The sequence below is a fragment of the Anopheles coluzzii genome, chromosome 3 (genome assembly GCF_943734685.1).
Source record: "Anopheles coluzzii chromosome 3, AcolN3, whole genome shotgun sequence".
NCBI lineage: Eukaryota > Metazoa > Arthropoda > Insecta > Diptera > Culicidae > Anopheles > Anopheles coluzzii.
The window spans coordinates 26734917-26750197 of NC_064671.1; the positions used below are offsets into that span (position 1 = coordinate 26734917).

The window sequence follows — 15281 nt, forward strand, 5'->3', positions numbered from 1 at the left end:
ACGCCCCGCCGTGGTAAGATCCTTCCGAAAGCTTACCATATTCCACGGGCGCTCCAGAAAAGGGCTTCGATTATGGCTCGCTTCCGTCCCAAGTGAGTGTCCCAAGTGGGGGGGGGAGGAGGACAGCAAACGAGGCTGTAAGTAGGAACTGAAACCAAATCCAAGGTAGAATGAAAGGAAGTGTGAAAGGAAACAACAACAAAAAAACACAGCAAGAACGAACATCGAACAGGGCAGCTAATGGCTAAAGCTTCTCCACTTCTTCACCGATGACGCACCGATTACCCGGTGGGAGCTTTTCCACCTATCCCAAGCAGGATCATCATTCGGTTCCCTACTTCAACTTGGGCCATTTAGGAGCGTACACTTTTCTTACTTGGGTGGGGTTGCGTTGCTTTCGTGAGCTATAATATCCTGGTGTGAAGGGAAAATGGCATTGCACGCTGAAAAATGTTGAACCGATGACGACCTCCCAGCAGTGTTATCGTGCCTAGCTGGAGGAGCTCCTTTGGCGTTGAGGGAAGCAGAGGAGACCAATATCAACAACACACACACACACACCGACAGCCAACTCTTTACCTCTAGGGGCACCAGGGCCGGTGTGCTGGGCTGTGTTGGAGTTCGAGCTCTTGGAAACTGAAAAAGGCGATGAAAGGCACCCGATTTCACACCAACACATCGCCCACCATACCCACCAGGGAGAGGGAGAGAAAAATCATGGCCGGTGGCGGCGGCGGCGGGCCCTAGGAAAAGGTTTTTCGGATTGGAATTCCCAGAACGTGATATTGCTCGGCACGGCTGCATTAGTGTGTGTGTGTGTATGTTTGGGTCGGTGGGTTTCCACCGAAAGCGGGCCCAGGACTTCAACTGGCGCTGACAGAAGCTGTTTATTCTCGGCAACGACGACGCAGCGGCACTCACGGCCACGCTGGCAAACCGGGCCAACTATAAACACACTGACACGTACACAAAACAAACACACTCACAGACACCTTGCTCTCCGTTTGTTGTGCATGTGTGAGTAGCAGCCTGTAAGTGGGAAGGTGGCCGTGTATTTGAAGGCGATAGTCGGAATGTGTTTTAAACATGAAACATAAATTATTGATTTATTCTATTCCTTTGCCACGCTTTTCGACTTCTCTGGTCCCTGGAATCGATCCGGTCCCGGCGCACACAAGCATAAGCTCCAGCTCCAGGGACTGGGGGAAAAACAGGGCTGTGTTCCGGTTTGTGGTCTCCACTCCTTTCTCCCCCCCCCCCCCCACCCCCCACTGAACACCCATGCGAAAGGATCGATCGACAAGGCTTTGGATAGGGTAGTCTCGGAAACGTAAACCAAAACCGTTCGCCTTCACCGGGCTTCAGAAGAAAACAAAAAAAAAACAAGCAAAGGAAAAAAACACACGAAAGAACGCTAAACCACCGACCGAAAACGAAACGTTTCGGCTTTTATTTTCTCGCATGACTGCTTCGTCTGACCCCAGACCGAACGCGGCAGGACCTCCCTGGACCAACCTATTCCCCTTTGGCGAGCGGGCACACCGACCATCGATGTGTGTGTCGCTCGGTGGATTTTCATTCTACCTTCTCCTTCTGCCTGTGCATGCTTTTCCTCCGTGCTCAGGTGGGAATGTGATGTACGGATTACGAGGCCGGCTGAAACTATACTCACTCATACACAATAAGCAGAATACGTCTTCGGCGCGAGGGCACAACACGCAAGCAACAATGCCGTTGGGCCGAGGAATGGAAGGAGTTATGAAGGACAATGGGTTTCGGCGCGGGACCACAACGACGAGGACGGCGATTACGACAACGGTTCGAACGAACACAATGAACCGATCCGAAGCCTAGAGCTACATTTTCATAACGAGCCATCGTTGCTATTACCTTTCCAATGCTTTTTTCCTACCAAGAAGAGAAAAAAATCCCAACCCCCCAATGGAAAGAAATGGTCCAACCAAATCTAATAAAGTGGTGCAGTACGAAACGCGGGCAGCGAACAAAAACGGAACACAAACCAAAGCCATAAATGTAAAACCGGTATTATGTGTAATGAAGTAGATATGGTTTTGAAAGTCATCAGCTTGACGGAGGGTGAGCGAGAGACACAACGAAAAAACATTACACCAACCAAGATATCCTTTCCTGGGGATGAGGTTTTTTTTTCCTTGGCAGAAGCAGCAGTGATCACACTGGGCACAAAAAGCGGTGAAATGAAAAAGCACTGAATGGGGGTCGGAGTAAGATTTTTCGCACCAAGCACGAGCACAAAACTTTCACCGTAATGAATCGGTTTAAAAGTTGCAGTAGTCGAGATAGTTGGACGCGCTTGTTTTTCTCGCCTTGCTTCCTTTTGTGTTTTTTGGGTTCTCCTTCCGGGCTGGTAGTGAAAGAAAAAGAAAAGGTTCAAAAAGAAAAGCTCTCCCTGTTGTAAGTGAAGTGATGGAGCTGTTATAAAAAGAGATTTAATTTAAATAAATTCATGAAATGGTGGCGCTTCGGAACAAACGCAGGGTGGGGAACGTAGCTGCGGTACTGTGGGTGGATATTATGACTTAAATATTTAATATCTTAACAGGGTTGGGCAGCAGGAACAATCTTGCCTGCCTAAAGTTACGTCTCAAGTGGGTGGGCTCGTTAACTCTGTCCAAGCGGCAGAGCTGGCCTTTGCTGTTTTTTGGGGAGGGTCCTAGATTGCACACTTCCAAGCGAAATGGTCAGTTAAGTAGAAGGTGCACTATGTAAACGCCTAAAGGTATGCAATATGTATGACGTAATTTAGCCGCCTTTTTTGCTCAACTGTTCTAACCAGGGTTTACTTGTTTTACAGGAAAGCTTTAAATTGAACGAAAAAGTAATAGTTTTTCCAATGCATTAGAATTGATGCTATTAAATTAATCGTTTGTCTTATTATTTCAGATATATGGGGCTAGGCTGTTCGACTCTAGAATGAGCAGTAAAACGGTGAGTAAAAACGTCCATTTTGCATACATTTAGGCGCATCATAGCAGTTACCAAAGGAAAAAGGGATATTTTTAGCCATTCCCCAGTACCTTCTAAATCACGAACAGTTGCCATCTCTTTTACTGTAAAATAGTAAAAAAAACACTGATTGCCAGTTTATCTCCCTTTGTTGTTAACCGCCATTTGGGTTGAACAAATAATCGAAAAAATGCTCTTACTGCAACAGAAATCTACACTACGAGCAGCAAAAATTGAAAACGTAGTTCCACTTTACACCACCGATTCGACTACAGCTGTTGAGAAACTAATAAAACTAAGCTGAACATATCTTCTCCATTTGCATGGAAGGATGGAATTTTCCCGGCCCTCCTGGCACAGCTATTCGGGTCCGGAGCAGGAGCAAACTTTAATCCCAAGCCCAGCCGGACCACTGGTCGGTGCCGATCCGCTGTTTTTCCGCTCAAGTATCAAGCTGCTTCCCACCGCGCGGAAAACCCCACGCTAGTCTTTTATTTAAATAAAAAGCAATTGTAAACAATGGCAAGCGAAAGCACTGCTAGTGTTGGCGCTGTGTTTCATTGTTTTTTTGTCCTTTTTGCATACCAATTTCACCCAGCATCATCATCGGTCGGTAGTGTCTTTGCCTGCCGCTAGTTACATCATTTGTCATTGGAGATAATTTTCCGCTGCGGGGTAGTTGGGGCGAATTAAATAAAGCGATCCTTTTTTTGGAGGGGTGCCACCAAGAGAGAGAGAGAGAGAGAGAGAGAGAGAGAGAGAGAGAGAGAGAGAGAGAGAGAGAGAGAGAGAAAGACAGCTGGGCAGCTGAAACGCGAGCCTGTGTAGAACAATTCGAGCAGGATAAATTACCGCCCATTGTTGTTCAGCGGACAACAGTGGCGGCGGGAGGTTTTCCATTCCATTCCGCGAGGTAACATTTGCACGCGCAGCAACAGTGGGAGAGCCCGAAAGCGGGAGCCCACCAAGGACGACCATCCGGGGGAGCCGGGAGCCCGACAATAGAGGCTGGCTAATTAAAAGTTTTCGTTCGCAGTTTTGAAACGCTTTTAGGTAGTTTTTTTTTTATTTTCGTTTTGTTGCTGCTGCTGCTGTTTTGTTTCTGCTTTTTTTTTTGTTTAGTGCAAAGTTTGTGGCGCTCTATTTTCGGACCTGCTCTGTGTGTGGCGCAGTATCTGTGCGCTGTTGTTTGGAAAATTCGTATTGTGAACTTGAAGCGCTCGCTGTTTTTCCTCCACTGCGGATGGTGGCGGTATCTTTCTTTTCAAAAAGCGCGTTCTTATCCTTCTGTTGGAAAGTGAGAAAAACTGTTTGATGAACATGAAAGGAGTAAGAATGGAGCAGGCAGGCAAAGTACAACGGTATAGCAAACGGTGCAGCATCATTTCCAGCACGGAAAAATCGAACGACTCCTCTCAACCGGCAACTCTTGGCTGTGTATGAACAGAACTTTTCCGCTACTTTTCCCTGAAAACCAGTGTGATGTTCTTTTTTTTTTGGTGTTACAGTTTTCTTTCCAAGCCAAGCCAACAACAATGAAGAAAACAACGCGGAACGGTTGGACAAAACGTTGCGCCGCTGGTGGGAAAGCCCGTACCACAGCCATCCCTGTTTTCCACCACGCTATTGTGTCTGTTATCATAATTCACTCATTATTCCTCGGGCGAAGAAAATTAGCTCCCCTGCTCACCATCACATCAACCTCTTCCTGGGGTCAAACAAACACGGGCAAAAGAGAAACACATCAATTAGGGACAGCATCATTTCATCCCGAGCTCTCGGCAGACACGAAAACGAGGCCTCGCTGTACGGATACGCTCTGGCGTGGCGTGAGAGGAAAAGTCATCTGGCAAAACCGACCCGCAACGAACGCGCAAAGGACCCCCAGAATCAGCGGAAAAGGACGAACTTGCCTCAAGACACAGCCCCATTTCTTTTACTCTCCCAAAACGCGTTTTTTTTCTGCTCCTCCTACATGTTTCTCATAGTTGACCCCTTCGTAAGTAAATGTAGTCGTTAATGCGCGTGGTTTTTTTTTTTGTTAATGTTTTTGTTCGATTTTCACTTACTCATGTCTTTATTTTCCATGTTTTTCTCTCTCTCTCTCCCCTCTTTCCGTCTCCACATTCTCGTCTCTTACCGTAAACAACAGATCGATTTATCTTCTGACTCCTGCCAACTAGCAGGGCGCTACGGGGGAGGGCGCCTTTAGTGTTTCGAGCGGCGGGGAAACCGGGGGCCGTTTATACTGTACCACCACACCGTACCCGCTCCCGTTCGCTTCGCGTTTTTGTTTTAACTATACACAGAGTTAAGCAGCCCTCTCGGTTTTTATCCACCCACTTCGGGACGAACTTTCCCCGGACAGCGAGCCGGGTTTTCCTCTCATCCTGCGCGGGCTAGGGGCTTGTTTCTTTACTTCTTTTCACTAAAGGTATATGTATATATAAGAAGGTATGTGTGTTTGTGTGCTTGCACAAGGGTTTTTCTTCGCTTTCTGTTCTTTTCATCATCTCGCAAGATATCTCTACGGGAACTTTCTTGCTCTTTTTCCCCCCATTCTCAGGTTTCATCATTTCCCTACAATGGGCTTACACTTTCCTCTCTGTTTATCGGTTTTGTTTTTTTTTTTTGCAAGCTTGAGCTTTTTTGCTATAGTTTTTGTTTTTTTTTTCCTACTACACTTCTAGTTTGCGTCGTTTCTTTGTTTTCCCTTCGCCCGTTCATTGTTGCTCTGTACGTTTCACAATCGCGTTAGCTATCGGGTACTCTTGTTTTACTTTTTCTCTCCTTTTCAGTGTTTCCATTATTCATCGTAAAGTCTTTGGTTTTCGCCCAGGTTCACATTTTCCCTCTCTCCTTTCGCACTACTGGGTTTCGCGTTGCCGTATGGTTGATTTTGTTCGAAATCGTTTCCTTTCGATGGTTTAATGTGTTTTAACTGTTCTTTTTTTTTTTTGTTGCTATTTGCGATGAATGTTTTTTTTTTTTATTATGAGTTGTTTTTTCGTTTTTTGTTTCAAGATTTGGATGCTGTTTCATTTTTGGGTGTTTACGCTGCGTTTGGTTCACTCTCAGTGCTTTCTGTCCTTTCAAAACGTTTAATGTTCTGCTCGATTTAACCAACTCGCTATGCAGGATTTTAGGAGTTTCCTTTTGTTTTTGTTTGTTTGTTGTATGTTTGTGTAATGTTTATGGGTCACTTTGTTTTGGTTGTCTTCTGTTGCCTATTTCGTTCTGTTTAGATGTTGCATATAAAACTAGCCTAAGAGTTTTTGTTTCTTTTCTAGTATTTCTTGTTTTTTTTTTTGCTTATCCCCTTTTATTTCTCCTCGTATCGTTTTTCGCCGTTTTCGCTGTTTTACCGTATTGTTTCATTGTGTTTGCTTTGCACTGAAATCATTACCTTTATTTTGCTTGTTTAATGACTTTCTGCTTATATGATGCGGTTTTGTTTTGGTTGTGTATGTTTTTTCTTTTCTTTTCTTCTCTTTGCCACGATTCTCTTCTCACTTTACAGAACTTAATCACAAACACACACACACACACACATACATATTAATGTTCCAATTTGCTACACTGTACAGGGTGACATGTGTTCGTATTGAATGATTTTTTTCGTTTCCCATTTCGGAATGGTTCGCATTTTCTAAGGATTTCCATTCGAATTTCGATAACACTCGCTTCCCACCTCACCTGCCTGTTTAGACAGGAGCAAACTTTCCCGCATCGGTACTGTGCGAGAATGTGTGTGTGTGTTTTGTTTTGTTACCTCTTCCACCCTTTGCTGCGCCTTGTGTATATAGATATAATTTATTTACTTTCTCGCTATAATTATATAAACAAAGTTTTCTGTACACCTAAGTATTTACCTTCATTAATTAAGTTTACAAGTCTTTTTTGTCTCAGAGAGTGAGTGAGTCCTTTAACTCGGTTTCTCGGTATGTTTTCCCTCCCCATCTTCTTCTTCCTTTACTTCCTCTTTCCTTGTTGCTTGCTACAACGTACCCGCATTGTCCACGCTCTCCATCACCAGCCACCACCAGGACCGTGCATGTGTTTGTGTGTGTTTCAAACTTTGTTTCAAAACTCTTCTCAAAGCTGTTTGAACCTTTCCCGGGGCTCACTAGTGACAGCCCTCCACCCGCACTTCCCGTGCCAATACTGGAGAGCTGGTGGATGGAGAGCGCCGACTGCACACGGTCGGAAAAAGGGGGGTTTGGAAAACAACATGTGTGCCGTTTCACAGATACAAAGGGAAACGGGACAGAGGAGGGACATCCTACTACACCGGGATGTGCTTATGCTCTAGTTATACCAGACCGAACGCCGAACTGGTTCGCTTACGTACTCCTTTTTGGATTATGGTTATGTGTGTGTATAAAAAAAAGAAAGTAACATAAACCTCTCAAACAAAATCAGATGAAAAAAGACGTACCTTTCACAGTACTTATCACATTCATACACTTTCCGCTGTTGCCCTCCTGTAGCCGAGCCTTGTCGCGCAGCGTTTGCTTTTGGAGCGTTTTGTTTCGTGCTTTTGCTCTTATTTGCGCCTCATTCATAAATGCCTTCCCGATGTTTTTTTTTTTTTGTTAAATCCCGGTCCACAGTTTTACAACACACGCGCACACAAACTTTGTGACAAGTTTGAATGATAGTACAGAAACTATCAGGTTCAGACCGACCCATCACTAGACCGTACTGCGAAACGTAATTGAAAACAATGGACCATTTTCCCGTTCTTCCCTTTTTTTTACCGGTCGCTTGCACAAGAATTAACACACATACATACATTGTACACACGCACGCTTAAGGACCGGAGGTGGTGGTTTTCTTTTCTGTGTAGTGCTATGTTTTCGCTACTCGTTTTCGTGTTCGTTCTTCCTGGGCAACGTCTACAAATCTCACTCGCCGGTCATTCAGTTATTAGTCGTTTCGTGACGCGTGTTGCTCACCGAGGAAGCATTTTCGTACTAGCTACTTTTCGAGTATCGCGAGGCGATTGAGAGACACAAATACTATACTCGTACCGCGCACACACACACACACCCACATAAAACACAAAAAACGGGGTTTCTTGTCTAAAAACGCACACCATTTTTCACCATACGCCCAACGTCTGTGTGTGTCGTGCGGTTTGCATACCGGCAGGCGCCATTTCGAGCGGTTTCGAGCGGATCCAGTGGTGGTGCCGGCAGCGCTCAAACGTCGTCCTCGTCGTCATCGTCGTCGTTATCACTCGCTGGGGCCGGGGAGGGAGGCGGCTGGTCGTGGGCTGCTGCTGCTGCTGCTGCTGCTGCTAGCAGGCTGGGCAAGCGGAAAGGCTACAGGCAGGACTACACGTCCGTCCCGCAGCCCTCCTGGTAGCCTTCGTCGGGCGAGTTGCGGCTGTTGGATAAAGCACGTTTTAAGGCGGTGACCGGTGGCAGAACCGGCACGCCGCCCTTCTGCCACACGCGCAGCGTTTTCGCGTTCATCGGCATGCTGCCGGTGCTGCCGTGGTGGGCCGGCTGCCCGCTCGCCAGCTTGTTGTGCAGCTGCTCGGCGCCGGGCACGATCGGCAGCCCGTAGTCGGCCGGGTAGCCGCCGCCACTGCCGGTGGTAGTAGTGCCGCCCGTCGCTGCTGCTGCTGCTGCTGCCCCGTGGCCGTACGACCCGCCGGACGATGCGGTGGTCGACAGCGACAGCCCGCCGGTAAGATGGGTGCGCGGGAACGTCCGGCTGAGATAGTCCACCGAGGACGTTTCGTCGTCGAGGTTTAGCATGGCGGGGCCGGCACCGGAGCCGCCACCGCCGAGAATCGGTAGCTTGTCCGAGTACGGACCGGGACCGTGGCTCCCCCCATGGTCGAGCCCGGTCGCCGCTAGGTTGGAGCTGTGCGTTTCCCACAGCCCGGACGGATAGAGCGAGTCGCAACCGGCCCGGCTATACTCGCCACTGCCCGGCCGCTCGACCGGATCCATCAGCGAGAGGGCGGTGCTGAGCGCGCTGGTGGCCTGCAGCTGCAGCTGGCCGAGGTGGGCGAGCGGGTCGGCCACACCACCGCCGGGCACGGCCGGGCCCGGCGCTGCCGTCGCCGCCGTCAGGTCCGTCCCGCTGCCCAGCCGCTTGGTGTCGTTGATCAGGTCCGGATTGTTGCCGGCGAGCGAGTGGGTCGGCGAGACGAAGCACTGGCCGGACGCGATCAGACTGCCGCCGCCGTCGTAGTGCGACGTCGAGTACGGCAGGTCGGTCAGCCGCGGCGGCTTCTGGAGCGGGTTCGCGGCCGGGTTCGGGCCGCACTTCAGATCGCCGGCGGCTTTGGCTCGATCTGGAGAATGACAATTGTTAATAGGCGTCGCCACCTTGCCATTTACATTGCTAGAGGGACTTACGGACGTGATCACCTCGACCTGGTTCGGGGTTTTCGTCTCCGTCATCGGTATGCGCCGTAACCGCACCAGCAGGAACAGTATGATCAGCAGGATGAACAGTATCAGTATGACCAGGGCCGCGCTCAGCCCAATGACCTGGCGGTTTTCGATCACGAACCCGACGTCGCGCATCGCCACGTGCAGCGTAAAGTTGGCCTCGGCCGTGCCGGCCCGGTTCTCCACCACGCAGTAGAACTCGCTCGAGTCCGTCTCCTGCGCGTTGGTGAGCGTTAGCCGCGACCGCTTCTCGAAGTTGCCCTGCTCGTGCACCAGCACGCGCTGGTACGCGCTGAAGTGTGAGTTGTTCACCAGCAGCTTCCCGTTCCAGTACCAGTTCACCGTGGCGGACGGCACGGCCGAGCTGCGGCACTCGATCGTGGCATTTTCCCCGCTGTACGACTGGATGAAGCGGCGCACCGGCAGCATCTCCGGCTTGCAGGCGAAATCGTCCACCTGCAGCTCGCCGAACGTTTTGTCCATCACGCGCTCCGGCCCGCCGGCACAGGTCGGCGCGATCGGGTACGGGATGTTGTGCTCCGTCAGCCACAGCTTGGCCGCCCGCAGCCGGCAGTCGCACACCCACGGATTCCCGTGCAGCTCGATCCCGTGCAGCCGGCTGAGCGTTTCGATCGTTTTCGGCCGCAGCTCGGACAGCTGGTTGCCGTTCAGCTTGAGCGAGTGGAGCGACCCGAGCCCCTCGAACGCTTGCGGCGCGATCGTCTGGATGCTGCAGAACGACAGATCGAGCTTGGTCAGCGCCGTCACGTTCCGGAACGCGTGGCTCTCGATCTTCTGGATGTGGTTGCGGGCGAGCGTAAGGTCCCGCAGCGACACGATGTGCTGGAAGGCGGCGGACGGTACCGCCGTCAGCAGGTTGATCGACAGGTCGAGCTCGACCAGATTGGTCAGCCCGGCGAACGCCCCGTCATCGATCTGGCCGATGCGGCAGTCGCGCATGTACAGCTTCTGCAGGTTCAGCAGGTTCGACCGGACGAACGTTTCGTTCGAGATGATCTGCAGATTGTTGCCGGACACGTCCAGCACCTGCGTCGAGTGGTCGATGTTCTCCGGGATGGTGAACAGGTTGCCGCTCAGACACTCCACCGCCTGCTTGCCGCCCTTCCACTTGCACTGGCAGGCGGACGGGCAGTTCGGTTCGCCGCTCACCTGGCCGCGGCTCACGAGGGCGGGCAGCAGCAGCACTAGCAGCAGGGACAGCAGCACCGGCATCGTCCGCACCTTGTGCCGGGTGGAGGAGGGCTGCCTCCGACAGTGCTGCTGCACCTCCGGGTGCCGTCCTATCCGAAAGCACTGCGTCTCATCCAGCGCCCCGCACTGCTCGCTATGTCGTTGTTCCATTTGTGGCGTTTCGGGATGAGCACGCGATCGCCGAACTTAACAAACAAAACTAATCGCTTCACGTGCCAAAAACAAACAAAACTGCTTCTTCTTCTGCTCCTGTTTTCTTCTCTTTCGCTTCTCAATGAGTGTGTTTTTTTTTTCGTTTTCGTGTCTCTCTGTGTGGACGATCAACAAATGCACCGTGCCGTCGTCGGGCCCATGGCGCTATCGGTGCAGAACGGGGACGGCAGAGCTCTACGCCTGCTGGGGGATTTCATTTGCATTACTCACTGCGGTCCAGCTGCGGCTGGGCTGGGCTCCCGGATCCTTCTGCACCGGCGACTGGCGAGTGGCTCAACGCACGCTGAGTGGCCTGCAGGACACAAACTTCATTGATAAACTGCCTCATACACTCGGACTCGGAGATTCGTTTTTTTATATATTTTTCTCTCACTCTCTTCCGCTTTTTCAATCGATTAACAAGGGATTAATTATTATGCACATTGGGCTCCATTCACTACACTTTCCCTGCGATGTTTTTTTTTTTTGGGTTTCAACACGCACACACACACAACCGCATTAAACCGTTTTCACACAGGACACACAGCACGGTGTGGCACGATTGTGGGAGAAAAATCAATTTTGTACATAAATCAATTTTTCATTCACTGGTAATAAATCCAATTTAATCCTTGTTATGGGGCCGTTTTATATGAAAATTTATTACGTAACGCTTATGCTGCAGCACAGGCCCGGCACTTTGAGGGTGGGAAAACCGAATCCACCGCTCTTTCAACTTCCCCGCTTGCTTCCGCTTAATGCCGATGATGATGATGATGATGTTGGGAAACGCTTCACTCACTGGCACACTGGCAGCGATGGGATGATGATTTGATCGGTTCACCGTGTGTCGACTGTAGCGTTACGGTGCACGGCGTTACACGGCTGCACGCGCGTTACGGCCCGACCGTGATTCGCAGCTGCGGCCAATTCAGTTATGGCGAATTGAACTTTGAATTATTCACCCTCAGGGCACAGCCGGGGAATGTGCGGAAACACTAGCTGGTGCAATACAGCACACACTCACACACACACACACTGAGAAAAAAGAAGACGGTAGCCAATGCCTCATAAATCCGAAATGAAACGAAAATCAAATATTCTCGCCTTCCAGGTTTAATTTTTTTTCACTTCTTTTGGATGCTTTCGGAAGGGCAAAGCAACCACAATCACATACGTACACACACACACATACACACACACGCACGGGGGAATAGGGAGGAACCCAGGGGGTGTGTGGGCAATTTCCGGTGGCCGCCGGAAAGGGCCAAAAAGCTGTGCTGCGAAAATGTAGACGCTTTTTGTGTGTGTGTGTGTGTGTTCTGACCGCCTTTCGCCGACGTTGCCGGATTGGTTTTGCGTTCGAACCACGACGGGATTGTTTTTTTTTTTAGGTTGGTTTGCTGCCTTTTCCCCTTCTTTTTTTCCGCTGCCTACCCGGAGGGTTCGCTTGTGTGCTTGCGGACGGGAAGATGCTGCCGTTTGCTGACTTTGCGGTTTTTGCTTCACGCTGCAGCAATCTTGGGTGGAAGTAGTAAGACGTAACTTCGCACTGCTGCTGCTCTACTGCTGCTGTTACTGCTGCTGCTGCTGCGAACGAACGTACGCACCATTATCTTTCAAGATGCACACACACACACGCACAGACACACGTACACGATCACGTACGGGGCAGGGAAACTTCACTTCACTTCCATTGCCCACTGTGGTTTTGGGAAAGCGTCGAGCACACCCCTCACACTGGTCGAATGATTTCGGCTGTGGGGTGTGTAAAATGGGGTTAGAATTTTTCTCGTTTCGTTTCACTTAGGGAAAACTATGCGATATTTTCCTTTGAAGCACACACACACATAAACTCACGGCACACGGCAATACCTCTTCGGTGTGAGGAGGAAAATGATTTACAGCACAATTCTCCAAACCCCGTGCTGCGGCAGGCCGATTCGGCGAGGGCAGGCGGGTGAGAGGTTGCTGTACTCGAATTGATTTTTCACTCTTCCCTCCCGGCATTCAGTCGGCAAGTCTCGGGCACACAGTTTTCCCCGGTGGTCGGTGCACACTATCGCCGCAAGGCCTTTTGCTCGCTCGGGCACAAGTTTTGCGCAAAACGCAAAATTTACTTAAACTTTTCACCTCAACACCGCACACAGGATGCGTTCGATTTCACCGTGAGCCACGCACACACGCTTTGCTGCTATTCACAATTTTCACCCAACAATTCTAGCACGATGCTGCGGGGCACCTGATTTAAGCACCTGTATTTTTTTATTTGTATTTCGTTTGATTTTCACTTGCGATTCGCGTTGTCTCAATCTTTTTCTTTCCAAAATTCTCGCGCACACACACACACTGTGGGATAGGGGGCGAGGTTGCGGCAGAGACACACTAACGCAAAACAGCCGAAAACCCCACTCGGAATCGACGGAATCAGTATTGGCTGGCTGGCTTTTTGGCTCAAAGAAAGAGGGCGCGCGCGCGCGCTTCGGTCACGTGAGATGGGCACATACACGCCGCACGTCCGCTGCGTACCGTAAACAGATTTTGACTGAATGAAAATCTTCTCTTCGGGCTTTGGCGAAGGTCGGGCCCGTTCCGACCAGGGGTCCGCCGCGTTTTCCTCTCGGCTGTTCCGCGCCGATCGATCGGCCCCGTAAGCGCGCTTGTTTGTGAGTGGTGAGTGTGTGTGTGTGTGTTTTTTTTTGTTTTTCTCTATGCTCTGTGTAGCCGCATTCGAGCGGAGGTGTGTGAGAGTCGGATTGGAGAGACAGACGAACGAAGAGAGAGAGAGAGAGAGAGAGAGAGAGAGAGAGAGAGAGACGAAAAACGAGAGAGCGTCTGCAAAACAGGAGCATTAGATGAGACGCTGACACGAGTGAGCACAAGAGCTGTGACATCTTCTCACAGCATAATGTGTTGTGTGAGCATGATGCTGTGTTTATGCTCAGTTCACTGTCAGTTCATGGCTGGTGAGATGGCACACTGTGTAGGGAATTGGACAAATGTTTGAGTTGTTGCTTTGCTTTGAGATTTGCCTTTGTAAACGGCCTATATGCCCGTAACACCTGAGAGCCTTTTACTGTTGATTGCTGGCCTTTGGATTAGATTCAAATGCATCCCTATGGGGTTTTTTGAAGAAAATTTGGAGCGGTTTTTAACGAGTTAGAATGTTGGATGATTTTTCTATTCTGTACAAAAGGTGTATGATTTATTTTTTAATGATTTCAAGGTATACTTTATACTTTTGAATTACCTAATATTTTGAATGATTGAAAAGCAGATCTAGTTATTTCTATTCCCGGAACTGATTTTAACGACAAACAGTATAAAAATCCAAAATACAACATCGTAGAAAGCAACCAAACAAACTACAGTCAATTTTTTTTTTTAAGCTCATTCCATATCTATAGTCTTCTTCAAATAATATTTGAAGCCAAACAAAAATCTAAATGGTTCATTCAGGATTAGTTTCTGTATTTATGAGAGAATTTAAAATTTCCTATGCATCGATATGCCTTTTCCGATGTCCCTAACACACCGTTTTGAAGCACAAGTAAACAACAAGCACTCTGTTCATCTGAAAGTAAACATTACAGATAAGTGAACGTTAAATAAGTGCAAAATGAAATAAAACTAAACTAAATAAAATAAAATAAAACGCTAAAAAAATATAAAATAAAATAAATAAAATAAAATAAATAAAAATCAAGATAAAAACAAATTAAAGTTTCGCAAAATACGAATTAAGGAAACGAACCCGGATAGTAAATTGGAGAAAGAAAATGTTAAATTACAATTGATCGGATGTTCCTCAACACTTCAGTTAGCCGTCTAATGTTTACTTACAGTTGAGCAATGCTCGAAATCACATTAGCACCTTGTTTACTTGGGATCGTAAACGGTGTAAAACATAACTATCTATGACTGATTGATTCAGACAAAATAGTAAAATTCATTGGAATCGGTGTGTACACGACTAAACAGTATTAGATATTTGCATATAAGTCTCTTTTTTGTTTGGCTTAACAATCGTTGTCAGAAACCAAGAGACTGGTTTCAAACATACATATTCGTAAGACAGACATATATATTCTGTAACAACACAAAACAAGAGCTAGTGTCTTTTTTCGGTAATTAATCAACACGCTTTCAAATGAATCGAAACAAAACAAACAATTTTACTCCCATCTACACGGTTAATAAAGTGCTGGGTACTGCGTGAACCGGTCGTGATTCGTTTCTCATCTGCATCATTTCTCCAATCGACTTTTCTATTCAGTTGCGTGTTGAACAAAGTAAGAGAAAACAATCGTATTTAATTGAACTTAGAATATAACTACAAGCTCAATGCTTCGATATTATCATAAGAATAGACGCGTCGAAGTAAGACACTAAGCACTATTACTGGAAAAACAAATCCAATTCATTGCTGGGTGCAGAAGAACATAAACCAATATTACAATGATGATTACAATAGGATTG

At 48.4% G+C, this 15281-nt stretch overlaps 1 protein-coding gene across 1 annotated transcript; it reads right to left on the reverse strand.

Moving 5' to 3' along the window:
• Nucleotides 1-7560: 7560 nt before the first annotated feature.
• On the reverse strand, nt 7561-13451 carry LOC120957507 (uncharacterized). Its single transcript, XM_040379749.2, has one exon. The coding sequence runs from the start codon at nt 10758-10760 to the stop codon at nt 8325-8327; it is 2436 nt and encodes an 811-aa protein (XP_040235683.2). The 5' UTR covers nt 10761-13451; the 3' UTR covers nt 7561-8324.
• Nucleotides 13452-15281: the final 1830 nt, after the last annotated feature.

Bases quoted from the DNA above. Each gene is read 5' to 3' on its own strand.
- LOC120957507 (XM_040379749.2), bottom strand. From the start codon at position 10,760: ATGGAACAACGACATAGCGAGCAGTGCGGGGCGCTGGATGAGACGCAG.